Source organism: Mirounga leonina, unplaced genomic scaffold (genome assembly GCF_011800145.1).
Source record: "Mirounga leonina isolate KUSES-001 unplaced genomic scaffold, KU_Mleo_1.0 Mir_94, whole genome shotgun sequence".
In the NCBI taxonomy this organism is placed as follows: domain Eukaryota; kingdom Metazoa; phylum Chordata; class Mammalia; order Carnivora; family Phocidae; genus Mirounga; species Mirounga leonina.
This window is the reverse complement of record NW_023270855.1, coordinates 47,093,582-47,107,465: the sequence shown is the minus strand read 5'-3', so window position 1 is coordinate 47,107,465 and position 13,884 is coordinate 47,093,582. Positions and strand designations below refer to the sequence as shown.

General features: G+C 49.0%; 1 protein-coding gene across 1 annotated transcript in view; it reads left to right on the top strand.

Moving 5' to 3' along the window:
- The first annotated feature begins 3,597 nt into the window (after window positions 1–3,597).
- NWD1 (NACHT and WD repeat domain containing 1) overlaps window positions 3,598–13,884 on the top strand; it is a 55,819-nt gene continuing 45,532 nt past the window's right edge. Inside the window, 4 exon segments of the mRNA XM_034997180.1 lie at window positions 3,598–3,640; window positions 3,643–3,677; window positions 5,277–5,393; window positions 10,999–11,296. Of these exon segments, the coding sequence (XP_034853071.1) occupies window positions 3,598–3,640; window positions 3,643–3,677; window positions 5,277–5,393; window positions 10,999–11,296 (493 nt within the window).

The window sequence follows — 13,884 nt, the reverse complement described above, 5'->3', positions numbered from 1 at the left end:
ACCTTTGACTGACATCTCTCCATCTCCCCACCCCCTTTCCCCTGTAACCATCACTCTACTTTCTGTTTCTATGAGTTTGGCTTTTTTCGATTCCACGTAGAAGTGAGATCTTACAGTATTTGTCTTTCTCTGTCCTGCTTATTTCACCTAGCATAATGCCCTTCAGGTCTCTTCATGTTGTCACAAGTAGTGTTTTGGGATTATTTCAAAGAGCACGTCTCAGTTTGATATGGGTAGGTCCCGAATTGCCCCTGGAGACTTGCTAATCTCCCTTCTCATCCTCAGGCTCCACGCCTCCTGCGGGCAAGGAGATCTGGCTTGAGTTGCTTTAAAGCTGGTTCCTCAGTTTCTCGGCACTGCTGACATTCAGGGGTAGATAACCCTCTCTGGTGGGGCCGTCTTGTGCATTGTAGGGGGCTGAGCAGCATCCCTGGGCTCTACCCACTGGACTCCAGCAGCTCTTCCTCCCCCACGTCGTGACAACCAAAGTGTGCGAGGGTCCCCTGGGAAGCAGAATATGCCCCTGATGAGAACTGCTGGTTTAAAATGTACACGCAGGGGCACCTGGGTCGCTCAGTTGGTTAAGCGACTGACTTTGGCTCAGGTCATGATCCTGGAGTCCCGGGATCGAGTCCCGCATCGGACTCCCTGCTCCGCGGGGAGCCTGCTTCTCCCTCTGACCCTCCCCACTCTCACGTGCTCTCTTTCTCTCTCTCATTCTCTCTCTTTCAAATAAATAAATAAATAAATAAATAAATAAATAAATAAATAAATAAAATCTTTAAAAAATAAATTTAAAAAAATTTTTTTAAATATACACGCAGTGCCTGGACCACCTTTGGAGGGGACAGTGAGCACAGCAGGAGGTGGGGGTTCCACTGTGTTTGTCCTTCTGGCCTGCCCCGCCAGGACTGGCACGACTCCCAGCATCTGACAGCTTCCCTCCGCGCACCTGGGCCCAGGCTCGAATTTCAGGGATCCCCAGGAGACCTAGGTGTTCCAGAGGCTGGCTGGTCCCCAGGCCCCAATGCTGGGCTCCAGGAAACCGTAGTTCCTGTAGCAACGGCTGAGCTCTTGGCGTGAGGAGCTGGCTGGTTGAGGGGCAAAAGGCTTCAGAGCCTGGAGGAACCAACAACATCCAGGGGCCTTGGCTGGGAAGCCACTGTCCAACAACCCCCCGTGAGTGCTTGCAGACCAAGCAGAGCAGTGCGGAGCAGTGGCTTCAGCTCCCCAGGGGTGCTGGAGGTGGCGGGGACTCCAAGGCACCAAGGGGGTGAGATGGACGCCCCATTCCAGAAGGCTCTGCCTGGCTGCCCTCCCAGGAAGGCCACCTGGCCTCTGGCCTGAGGTCCCTGAGTCCCAGGCCCTATGCTGGGGAAGCGTCATCCAGGTGGACAGGCAGCATGAGCGTGGGCCCCCTCAGCCCGGGCACCTGCCGGCGGCTTCTCCAGGGTCAGACAGGCCCTCTCCCAGCACCTCTGTCCAGCAGTGTGGCCATCTTCATCAGCTCCACAGTCTCGGGTAAGGGGCAGGGCAGGGCAGGGCTGGGGGGTTAGAGGCAAGCAGGTACTCTTGGGGAGGGGCGAGGTGGCCAGGGCATGGCTCATAGGGTCCTCTAGGAGACCTGGATAAGAATGCAGCCTGGCCAGTGACCCACATGGGAACTGGTGAGGGGGAGCCTCCTAGACCCCCTGTTTCCTCCTCGATAAGTCAGGCTGACAGCCTGACTGGATAGAGGGGCTGTGAGTGACAAACCATATTGCAACTAACATATATGATGAATGCACTACAGGCCAGGCTTAAAGAGTGTGAGAGCCGTTCGCCCCCAACCCCTCAGACACCAGGCTTTGCATGACCCGACCCTCCTCATCTCCCATCTTGATCTCATAGGGTCCTCCCCTCATCCCCATGCTGTGGTCACCCTGAGCTCCAGCAGGTCGTGGGACCCTTGAAGCCCTGGGCCCCATAACCGTGGTCAGGGGAATGTGTATTTAATGTCTGGTTCCTCCGAGCAGGTTGCGAGCCCTGTGGGGGCAAGGACAGTAGTATGCTAGCAGGGTGTTTACGAGCCTGTCCCCCCAAATCTAAACAAAACAAAACGAAAAACACCGAAACACCCGATTTGTACCGTCCGCCCATTTCTGTGGTGTAAATCCTTCCACCAGGGTCAATTTCGAGCTGTCGATGGGACTTCCCGAACACGCAGGCAGAGATGTGCAGTAATTCAACCTCCTCTAATATTTGCCCTGATACAAAATCAGCAGCCAGGACCAAACTCCAGAACAGAGCTCACAGTCAAATGCCATTAAATAATCACGAAGTGATGCGTTTTGCACATTTGCCATCTCTGCCTTTTCCATCTTAAGTTCCGATGATTTAATTGTCCGTAGTGGCTATGTGAATTCACAAAATTCCTGAAGATTTAGCACTCGGCTCTTCCCAGCCAGTGGGGGCCGGCTCCAGCACAGGGCATCATCCCCATTATGTCTTGCTTGCCGCCGTGCCCGCAGTGGTTAAGCAAGGTTCTGAGCATAGAGCAACTTCCCAATAAATACTTTATGGACGGATGTGAATAACCTGTGGAATGCATTAGGCATGGGAAGAGCATGGGGTAGGAGGCACAGCCAAGACTGGAACCCAGGTCAGCTCCCGTCCCAGGGCCCGGATGGCTTCTTTGTGCCAACAGCTTTGGGAGTCCTTCCCTGAACCCTCCGATGACCTCCCCCTGACCAGGGGGGAGAAGACAAACATTTCTTCCACGTCTATCTCATGCTAGGTGCTTTTACTTGTAAGATTCAGTAGCTCAACTAACACTTATTGAGCACTTGTGTTGAGTGCTAAGAACTTAGCCATGACCAAGACAAGCAGAAGCGTTTGACTCTGGGGAGCTTGCGGCCCTGCAAAGTAGAAGCATCACCCCCGTTTTACAGAGGGGGGAAACTGAGAATAGCCTGACCCTTGGCATTGGGCCACACAGTGAAGTCAGTGGTGCAGAAGGTCTTAGAATCCAGGTTTACCCCGGGTAGGGCTGCCAGATTTAGCAAAAGCAAAAAACAAACAAAACAGAACAGAACAGCAAAAGCAGGACATCAGTTAAATTTGCATTTCAGATAAACAATGAATAATCCTTTAGTATAAGTATTTCCCAAATAGTACGCGCATGACCTGGGACATACTTATGCTAACAGATGAATTGTTGTTTATCTGGAATGCAAATTCAACTGGGCTTATCAGATGCGCACAGGTGTCCAAATGCACGGAACATGATATACTTATGCTATCAAGTTTTTCGTTGCTTATCTGAAGCGCAAATGCAGCTGGGCATCCCATACTTTATCTGGCAACTCTAAGTTAGGCTGACCAACCATCCTGGTTAGCTGGGACTGAGGAGTTTCCTGGGATGTGGGATTTTTAGCACTAATACCAGGAAAGGCCCTCTCCGGTTTACCTCTTGATGTTTTTTTGTATCTTTTCATTTGCCCCACAGGACCCCAGCCTTAGTGGGGACAAATGAGGCTAAAAGCAGAGCCATGGGGGCAAGAAAGGGTTCTGGGATCTTCCAGCTAACATCCTCTATGCTGTTCCTTGCAGATATGGATGCAGAGAGAGAAGCCCTGCAGAGCACGGCCTTCCCCAAAGTGCAAACCTTCTGCCAAAAGCATGGGCTGATGTTTGAGGTAATAGCTTCCTCCCTGCCTTGGTGTCCCCTGTCCTGAAATTAGAGACCAAGTGTTTGCCAGTCGCACGGGACCCTTGGCTCCAAGAGGCTCTGCACTGGTGATGCCCCGTGGAGATGAAAGTCCTCTAAAAAGGCAGGGGGAGGGATTATGGCCGCGGGCACTTCGGGGAGCCCAGGAGGTGTGGGAGTGCTAGGGGGGGCTGCCTTGGGACCCTGCTCCTTGGGCATGCCACTTACCTGCCTTTCGTTGTTGGTTTGTCCTGCCCTTTTGGCCCTCCCCGGACTGGGGCAGCTTCAGGGGGAGTCTAAGAGGACCGTGGGGTGTTTGGGGTGTACACAGAAGTGGGAAGTGCCTTTTTCGGAAATACTAATGGTGTACCTGCCTGGCACAGTCGACAGCAACCCCCAAAGAGAGGCCCCTATGGCTCTCGCACCAATCCAGGCATAGGATGTTGCCCCCTGCACGTTTTGATGGGGAAACCGACAAAGCATCTTTGGAGCGTTGGCTTCAGTTGACCCTGACTCCTTGACCTGTGTGACAGCGATCCATACCATCAAAGGCCCCCCGATTATAAGACGCATCGTAGTTTCTATATCACTAAGAAAGAAGCAGTGCTGGGAATTGGACTCTGCCTGCCATCGATCATCAGACACTGAGCCATTCTGCCTGGCCCCCCTCAGGCAATCAGGCGAAAGTGGACCGCAAGCATGTGGTTGTCAAGGAGACTTTGCCAAGTCTGATTTTGGCCAAACTAAACACCCTCCTTTGCAAAGAAAGCTCTGGGAACAAGTGTGGACATGTCCTCGCTTAGGAAGGAACAGTCTGAATATGGCCAAGTTCTTTAAACATTTTTTTTATATGTTGTTGTTTGGTTTTGTTTTTTTTTAAGATTATTTATTTGAGAGAGAGAGCATGAGAGGGGGGAGGGTCAGAGGGAGAAGCAGACTCTCCGCTGAGCAGGGAGCTCAACGTGGGACCCGATCCCTGGACTCCAGGACCATGACCTGAGCCGAAGGCAGCTGCTTAACCAACTGAGCCACCCAGGTGCCCCTGATATGTTGTTTTTAAGTTAACTTTTTATTTCGGATTTAGATTTATGTGAAGGTGGCCTACAGTCCAGAGTTCCCATATGCTCTGCACCCGGTCTTCCCCCTATTGTGAACATCTTACATCATCAGGCACATTTGTCATAACTAAGAAATGGACATTGGTATGCTGCTATGAACCAGCCTCATTCAGGTGTCACTGGTTCTTCTGTTTGTGTCCTCTCTCTGGTCGAGGACCCCGTCCAGGGGACCTAGTGGGGTTGACACTGGTCTGAGACAGTCTTTCCTTGTTGCTCATGACCTTGACAGTCTTGGAGAGGGCTGACTGGCCGTCCTGCAGGATGCCCCCCATCTGGGTCTATCTGATGTTTTTCTCATGATAGCCCTGGGGTTATGGGCTTCATTCAAGTTCTTTCAATTTGGACACCCCCCTTTGGGGAGAGACTGTCAAAAATTACTGAAAGAAACTTTATGCTTTTGTCAAAAGGAATTGAAAAAAATAATCCATTCTGCCACCTCCCTTATAATCACCAACACTTATAATCTCCAGGTTGTTGATCTGAGGTGGGGTATTCGGAACACTGAGGCCACTGACCACATGACCACAGAACTCTGCTTGGAGGAGCTCGACCGGTGTCGGAAAACATCCATAGGGCCCGCTTTTGTTGTGAGTCTCTTGGGAGGGATGGGTTGGTGATTACTTCTCATTCCAGCCCCGATATATGGCTCCTACCCACTAGCCAAACCCATCGGTGGAGGGATGTGGGTGGCATTTCTTCTATGGTACCTAATCTCCATAGCCATCCCATGGCAGACGTTGCTAATCGATCACTACTCATTTTCCACCAAGCTAGCTGGCATCCAGACATTAGCAGCCAAGTGGAAGCAACAGGTAAGCTGGAGAGCAAAGGGTAGAAGCCCAAAGGAAACTTAGAATTTGCTCTGAACCTACCCCCAGCTTTCTCACCTCATCCACTTCATGTGTGTGGAATGTGGGGATCCTGGAAAAGCACAGAAAGGATGGAAACCCACAGGATGTTGGGAATTCTTTTCTCCCTTGTGCTTCGTGGTGTTGGGAGAAGTCTAGAGCCTGCCTCAGGGCAAACTTCCTCTGACGCTAGGTGGGACCAGTTTTTCCATGTTCCAGGGTATTCATTCTGTCCTCCCACCCCAACAGCACCCTCTCTGTCCCCAGAATAACCGCCAGCTCACAATTAGTGGTTTGGGCTACGATCAGCAAATGCTTTTCCGCTGTCCTGATTTATTCCACCACCAAGTTCCAGATACATCCAAGAACTATGACATTCGAGCTCATAAATCCTCGAGCAGGGGTCAGCAAACTACAGCCTCTGGGGCAAATCTGGCCCATTTTTTGTAAATAAAGCTTTTTTTTTTTTTTTTGGTAAATAAAGCTTTGTTGGCACTCAACCACACTCTTTCGTTCACCTATCATCCATGGCTGTTTCCCAGCTACACACACAAAACCGAGTAGTTGTGGCTGAAGCCACCTGGTCTGCAAAGCTGAAAAGATTGGCTATCTGACCCTTCCCAGAAAAAGTTTGCTGACCTCTGTCCTAAAAGGTAAAGAGGGAAAAAGTCAAGAAAGTGTCTTCGCCCAAAACGCCTTAGTCACAAAGAAGCTTCGAGCAGTTCCGAATAAAAAGAAAACTCCTCTGGAACCTCTCCTGGAGACAAAGGAGAGTGTAGGAGAAGGTGGTCCCCCTTATAAAAGCTGTTATCTAGGGAAATAGAAATATTTGAGGGCTACTTGGCTTCAGAATCGCACTGTCTAGCACAGTACCCACAAAGCATGTGAGGCAAATTTAAAGGTAGATAAATGGGGGTGCCTGGGTGGCTCAGTCAGTTAAGCGACTGCCTTCGGCTCAGGTCATGATCTCAGGGTCCTGGGATCGAGCCCCACATCAGGCTCCCTGCTCGGCGGGAAGCCTGCTTCTCCCTTTCCCACTCCCCCTGCTTGTGTTCCCTCTCTCGCTTTCTCTCTGTCAAATAAATAAAATCTTTAAAAAAAAATTAAAAAAAAAATAAAGGTAGATAAATGAAAATCGAGTAGGATTCAAATTTCAGGTCCTCAGGGCCACCAGCCATGTTGCAATGGCTTCATAGTCCATGTGGCAACTGGTCACCATATTAGACAACACAGATGAGCACACTTTCAGTGCTGCCAAAGGGTCTAGTACTGCCTTAGAGATGAGACCTCCCTCCCCAAAAGAAACTCAGACCTGGCCAACATGTGTGAGAAGCTTTCTTTATTATGTATGAAGTTCGATCGATAGAGTCAGACTTCCGTTTTCAGTCTTTTGCTCTATGTTTTTCTTTGTCTGTTGGTGCTGCCTTTTTTTTTTTCCTTCTCCCTGTTTTATTGAGATGTTTCTGCCATCCAGCAATGTGTAAGTTTCCGATGTGCGTCGTTAATGACTTGACTTACATGTATTATGAAATGATGACCACAATAAGTTTAATTAATATCCATCATTTCCTATAGATACAAAAAAAGAGAAAGAAAAAGGTGGTTTATTTCCTTGTGAGGAGAACTCTCAGGAGCCACTGTCTTAGCAACTTTCAAATACATGTACAGCAGGATCCACTATGGTCCTCATGCTGTGCATTATATATCCCTAGTCCTTGTTTATCTCATAGCTGGAAGTTTGTGCCCTTTGAACCCCTCTGCTTCAATTACTATTGCTTTAAAATGCATCCTAGTGTTTGAGGGCTCTACCCTCCTGCTGTGTATCTCCTTCATACATTTCCCCCCCAATCTTCCAATTTAGTTTTCCAAATGAGCCCAATGATTGATCATTTCATGGAGTTTAAAAAAAAAAAAAAAAAGGAAAGGAAAGAAATTTTCTAAAGAAAAATGGGTGATGGGGAAAAAAGAAACTCCAGGAGGAATTCGATTTTGCAACCCAAATTGCAGGCAGTGAAAAGCACAACACAGCTTCCAGGTAGCATGGGGGACGGGATGATCTCTGAGCTTCCCCCAGGCCCGACTAGCCCGGGTACCTTGCTCATCCTTCCAGAAGGGCTCCTTGGGCAGGTAGGTGACCTCTACCCGCTTCCTGCTTTCTTCTTGAACCAGGCATCTCTCTCTGTCCCCCGAGAGTCGCCGCATCTTTCTCCTTCAGTGGCTCCGACTTGGGGGTCTTCCCGTGGAGATCAGAGCTGCGTTGGCAGCCCTTGGAGAAGCATCTCTCTGGTAAATAAGTCATTAGGCAGCAAGAGTAACAGAGGAAGGCTCCCCATGGTACTTCCTTCAGAGGCTCTGGCTCTCTTGGGCCACCCGCAGCTCTGGCATCTCCAGAGAGTTGCTCCTGGTGGCTCCTGACCTTTTTCCTTCAAGCTCTTCCTTTTTTTTTTTTTTTTTTTTTTAAAGCTCTTCCTGTTCTTGCTCTGGTCCCTCAGGCAGGAGCATTTTCCATCTTGTCTCCCTCCTAAGATCTGTGATTTGTGGTCAGCTGGCTTCTCCAACTTCTTTCACTGCTCCAAGGCTGATGCTCTGGGAAAGGCCCCCAGAGAGTGGCCTCCTCTTCAACCTCCCATCATCACAGGCTCTGTTTATCCAAGTTTCCTCGGTGCACACCCCTGGAATATTCTGGCACAACCTGGTGAAGAGGGGAGGGGTGATTGCTTCCATTTTATGATGAGGAAACTCAAGACATCAGTCTCGGTGTCCTAGACCTCCTCTAGCGTAATTCTCTAGCATTCCGGTTTGCACCTTCTGTTGGAGCAGAGAGAGGGGCTCCTAGGATTCTTGGCATTAAGACCAAAGTCTTAAAAAAAAAAAAAAAAAGACAAAAGTCTTAGGGCTTCATCACCTCCAACCCCTGCAAAATCTTGCCTACGGGGATGGCCTTCTGTTTCATTCCAATTTTAGTGTATGTGCTGCTGAAATGAGCACAAGGGATGCCCTTATGTTTCACCACTGCCCCCTCCTCAAACACCTTCCCCACCCGGCTTTCCTGCTCTAGCTCTTTGGAGCTACTTCCTGCCACAGGACCTTTGCACATCCTGTCCTCTCTGTTTGCAAGGCGCTCTGAGCAGTGCACCCTTTCTCATGTCTTCTTCTTCAGCTCGATCCTTAAATCTAAATAAAGACAGGGTCCATCTTGTACCTTTCAGACCCACCTGCCCCCGGGACCACATCATACCATGAGATTTGGGCGGGGCCAATAGAGGCCCTAGCTCCACCACATCTCTATTTCTGGGACAAGCCGGTGCCTATATATGAGAAGCTGTAGTTTTCTCTCCCTCTGCCTGTCTCTTATTAAGGGCTCTTGGGATTGCATTTAGGGCTCCGATAATCCAGGATAATCTCCCCAGCTCAAAATCCTTCACTTAAGCACATCGGCAAAGACCTTGGTGCTAGTCGTGGTTCTCCAGAGAAATAGAACCAAGAGAATATACAGAGAGAGATATACGAGATACATACGATTTATGACAGGAATCGGCTCACACTGTTATGGAGGCCGAGAAGTTCCACCATCTCCCATCTATAAGCTGGAGAACTGGAAAAGCAGGTGGTGTCATTCAGTTGTAGGCCTGAGGCCTGAGAATCAGGGGGCTGAAGATTCAAGTCCCGATCTGAGTCCCAAAGCCCAAGAACTAGGAGCACGAATGGCCAAGAGCAGGAGAAGATGTATGTCTCAGCTCAAGCAGAGAGAGGGAATTCATCTTTTCTCGTTTTTTGGTTTTGTTTTGGTTTTGGTTTTTTGGGTCCTATTTGGGCCCCTGGTGGATTGGATGATGCCCACCTGCACTGGGTAGGGCCATCGGCTTCACTCCAGAGATGCTATCATGGACACATTCAGAAATCACATTCGACCAGCTATCTGAGGATCCCTCAGCCCAGTCAAACTGACACCTAAAAATAACCATCACAACCCTTTTCCATATAAGGTGTGTCACAGGGGCCACGGATTAGGGTTGGCTATCCTTGGGGGCCATCAGTCAGCTTCCACAGAGGGTTTTCCCAGCAAAAGATTCTTTGATGCTTGGTACATGATCAGATTCAAAATGTACCTGTCCGATGTCCCTTGCTCTCAGGGACCTTCACGCGCAGGTGCTCTGAGGCTCTAGCCTGCACTTTTTTTTTTTTATTCTTATGTTAATCCCCATACATTACATCATTAGTTTTTGATGTAGTGTTCCATGATTCATTGTTTGTGCATAACACCCAGTGCTCCATGCAGAACGTGCCCTCCTCAATACCCATTACCAGGCTAACCCATCCTCCCACCCCCCTCCCCTCCAGAACCCTCAGTTTGTTTTTCAGAGTCCATTGTCTCTCATGGTTTGTCTACCCCTCCGATTTCCCCTGCTTCATTCTTCCCCTCCTGCTACCTTCTTCTTCTTTTTTTTTCTTAACATATATTGCATTATTTGTTTCAGAGGTACAGATCTGAGATTCAACAGTCTTGCATAGTTCACAGTGCTTACCAGAGCACATACCCTCCCCAGTGTCTTATCACCCAGTCACCCCATCCCTCCCACCCCACCCTCCACTCCAGCAACCCTCAATTTGTTTCCTGAGATTAAGAATTCCTCATATCAGTGAGGTCATATGATACATGTCTTTCTCTTTTTGACTTATTTCGCTCAACATAATACCCTCCAGTTCCATCCACATCGTTGCAAATGGCAAGATCTCATTCCTTTTGATGGCTGCATAATATTCCATTGTGTATATATACCACATCTTCTTTATCCATTCATCTGTCGATGGACATCTCGGCTCTTTCCACAGTTTGGCTATTGTGGACATTGCTGCTATAAACATCGGGGTGCACGTACCCTTTCGGATCCCTACTTTTGTATCTTTGGGGTAAATACCCAGTAGTGCAATTGCTGGATCGTATGGTAGCTCTATTTTCAACTTTTTGAGGAACCTCCACACTGTTTTCCAGAGTGGCTGTACCAGCTTGCATTCCCACCAACAGTGTAGGAGGGTTCCCCTTTCTCCGCATCCCCGCCAACATCTGTCTTTTCCTGACTTGTTAATTTTAACCATTCTGACTGGTGTGAGGTGGGTATCTCATTGAGGTTTTGATTTGGATTTCCCTGATGCCAAGCGATATTGAGCACTTTTTCATGTGTCTGTTGGCCATTTGGATGTCTTCTAGCCTGCACTTCTTAATGAACCCATCACTGTGGCGCCACAGCCGGGTCCATGTCTGGGGGGCTCAGTGCATCTCACCCAGGGTCACGGAGCTGAGCACCCAAGCCAAGATTTGAACCTGTGCCCCTCTCTCTGCCAGGCCCTCTTAGGTGACCAGTACGGCCCCCGTCCAGTCCCCACGCTGATCGAGGAGAAGGAGTGGGAGGCTCTGAGAGCCCAGCTGACCTCCAGGCCACGTGACCTGGACCTGGTGGCTCGACGCTTCCGGAGGGATGAGAACTCCGTGCCCCCCACCTACCTGCTGCAGGCGCTAGGCACCGTGGAGGCCCACGGGCCCGAAGAGGCCACCCTGACCTCTGTGCTGCGCTCTGGAGCCCAGGAGGCCCGGAGGCTGGGCCTCATCACCCAGGAGCAGTGGTACCACTACCATTGGTCAGGTGAGGCTGCGGGGACCCCTGCCAGGGGCCACAGGAAATGCCCCGAATTCAAATACACGCATCACTTTCTGTCCAAATGCCATAGCCTACACTCCTGTAAATACCAGACCAGCCTAGCTCCTGGGTCCCTGGTTCTGCAGGAGGTTACTGTACTCGTCCCAGAGTTCAGCCAGGTCCTGGTTGATTCTTTGTCCCTTAGGACCCTCCTTTCTTCTCCTCCTCCAGCTCCTGCTCCCCTTCTCCCAGAGAGACTCCTGGTTCTGAGGGAAGGCTTCTAAGATGACCACTATCCTGGTTTGTTTGGAGACTTTTAGGGTTAAACCCAGACAGTCCTGGAAAAACTGGAGCAGTGCATCACCTTATGTTAGCCCAGGAGCCAGCCCCTGCTGGGGACATTGAGTCCTCCAGCCTCCCTGCACCTGCCTCAGAGGTGGAAACTGAGGTACAGGAAGGGGTCTCCTACACCTAAGGTGGGGAATAGGGATTTGACCAGAGTCCATCACCCAGCTCTCAGCTGGCCCCTTACCTCCCACCTCTAGCCTTAACCTCTGGCTCTTCCATCCTCCGCACTGGCTACCAGAAAGATTTTTCTAAAAACAGAGTGTTGCCGGGATGCCTGGATGGCTCAGTCGGTTAAGTGTCTGACTCTCGGTTTTGGCTGAGGTCATGATTTCACGGTCTTGAGATCAAGCCCCAAGTCAGACTCGTGCTGAGCGTGCAGCCTGCTTGGGATTCCCTCTCCCCCTCTCCTTCTGCCCCTACCCCCTGTTCGTGCTCCCTCTCTCTCTAAAATCAATAAATCAATAATTTTTTTTTTAAAAAATGGCAGTGTCGCCAAGCCATTTCCCCACTGCTTGCTGCCAGCAAGAAACAGATTATTACCATTCACGTGTTCAGTAGTATGTCAGATATGTCCATTTATATCACCAAAACTATAGTATATGAATTTCTCTTACCAAAAATATTAAAAACATGAACTCATTTTGTCCACATATTAAATACATGGAGTTATATTATGAACATATTAAACACATTGACTTGTTTAAAGATATTGAATGTAATTTATGTCAGTAGTATTTTAATTGTACTAAAATGTATTGATTATTATTTATTATATATATTAATTCTAGTAATGACATGTCAATTTTTTTTAAAGATTTTATTTATTTATTTGAGAGAGAGAGAGAATGAGAGAGAGCACATGAGAGGGGGGAGGGTCAGAGGGAGAAGCAGGCTCCCTGCCGAGCAGGGAGCCTGATGCGGGACTCGATCCAGGGACTCCAGGATCATGACCTGAGCCGAAGGCAGTCGCTTAACCGACTGAGCTACCCAGGCGCCCGACATGTCAATTTTTAAAACTCAACTTTTTATTTGGGGATAATTTTAGATTTGCAGGAAGTACAGAGTCTCTGTATGTTCTTCACACAGAGACGTTAACGTCTTATGTGACCACAGTACATTTGCCAGAAGTAAGAAATTAACATCAGTACATGACGATTAACTAGACTCCAGAGTCTAGTTAGAATTCCTTGGTTTTCCCGTTAATGTTTTTCTGTCCCAGGATCCCGTCCAGGTTCTCATGCTGCGTTTAGTTGTCACGTCTCAGGTTCCCTTGGACTGTGACAGTGTCTCAGCCTTTCCCTGTTTTTCATGACTTTGACCATTTTTGAGGAGGGCTGGCCACGTCTTTTGCAGAATGTCCCTCAATCTGGGCTTGTCTGGTGTTTTCTCATGGTTGGACGGGGGTCATAGGTTTCTGGGAAGAAGACCACGGAGGTGAAGTTCCTTCCCTATCCCATCATACCAGGGGTACCTGACACCCACCTGATATCACAGGTGATGCTAACCCAATACTTTGGTTAAGACTACGAATGACATATTGATCTTGAATACAGTGTTTATGTGAATAATAACATTAATGGCCACCATTTATTGAGGACTTACTGTGTTGTTATTCCTTGCTCTGTGACATGAAGCCAAATGTGCTAACTGCTTTCGTAGAGATATCTGCCATTGGGACTGCAATCAGCGTCTGGGGTCTGTGCTTTGGGGTGGGCCTGGACTTGCAGTTCAGCCTTGCCCTTTCCCAGCTGTACTGACCTCTGGCAGGTTCCGAGTCTCAGTTTCCTAATCTGTAAAATGGAACTAGTCTGAGGTAGTACATCACGGAATCGTTGTGAGGATCTTGTCCCATGATCTCGTCCCAGCCATGATCTCATTCGATCAAGCGTAGCCCATGAAGAATTCCCACCTGAGAGGCGCTTGGGTGGCACAGTCAGTTAAGCATCCGACTCATGATTTCGGCTCAGATCATAATCCCAGGGTCATGAGCTCGAGCCCTGTGTCGGCTCTGTGCTCAGCATGGAGTCCGCTTGAGATTCTCTCTCTCCCTCTGCCCCTCCCCCAGCACACTCTCTTCCTCTCAAACAAATAGATTAAAAAAAAAGAATTCCCACTTGAAAGAACAAACAGAAACTCCTTGAAAGTAGCAGAAAGCACAAAGGCATATGCTGCTGTCAACAGTGTCTTCAGAGCATATTTCCATGCCCCTTGCTCTCAGTTTTCTTCTTTTCAGCCTTTGTATTTGG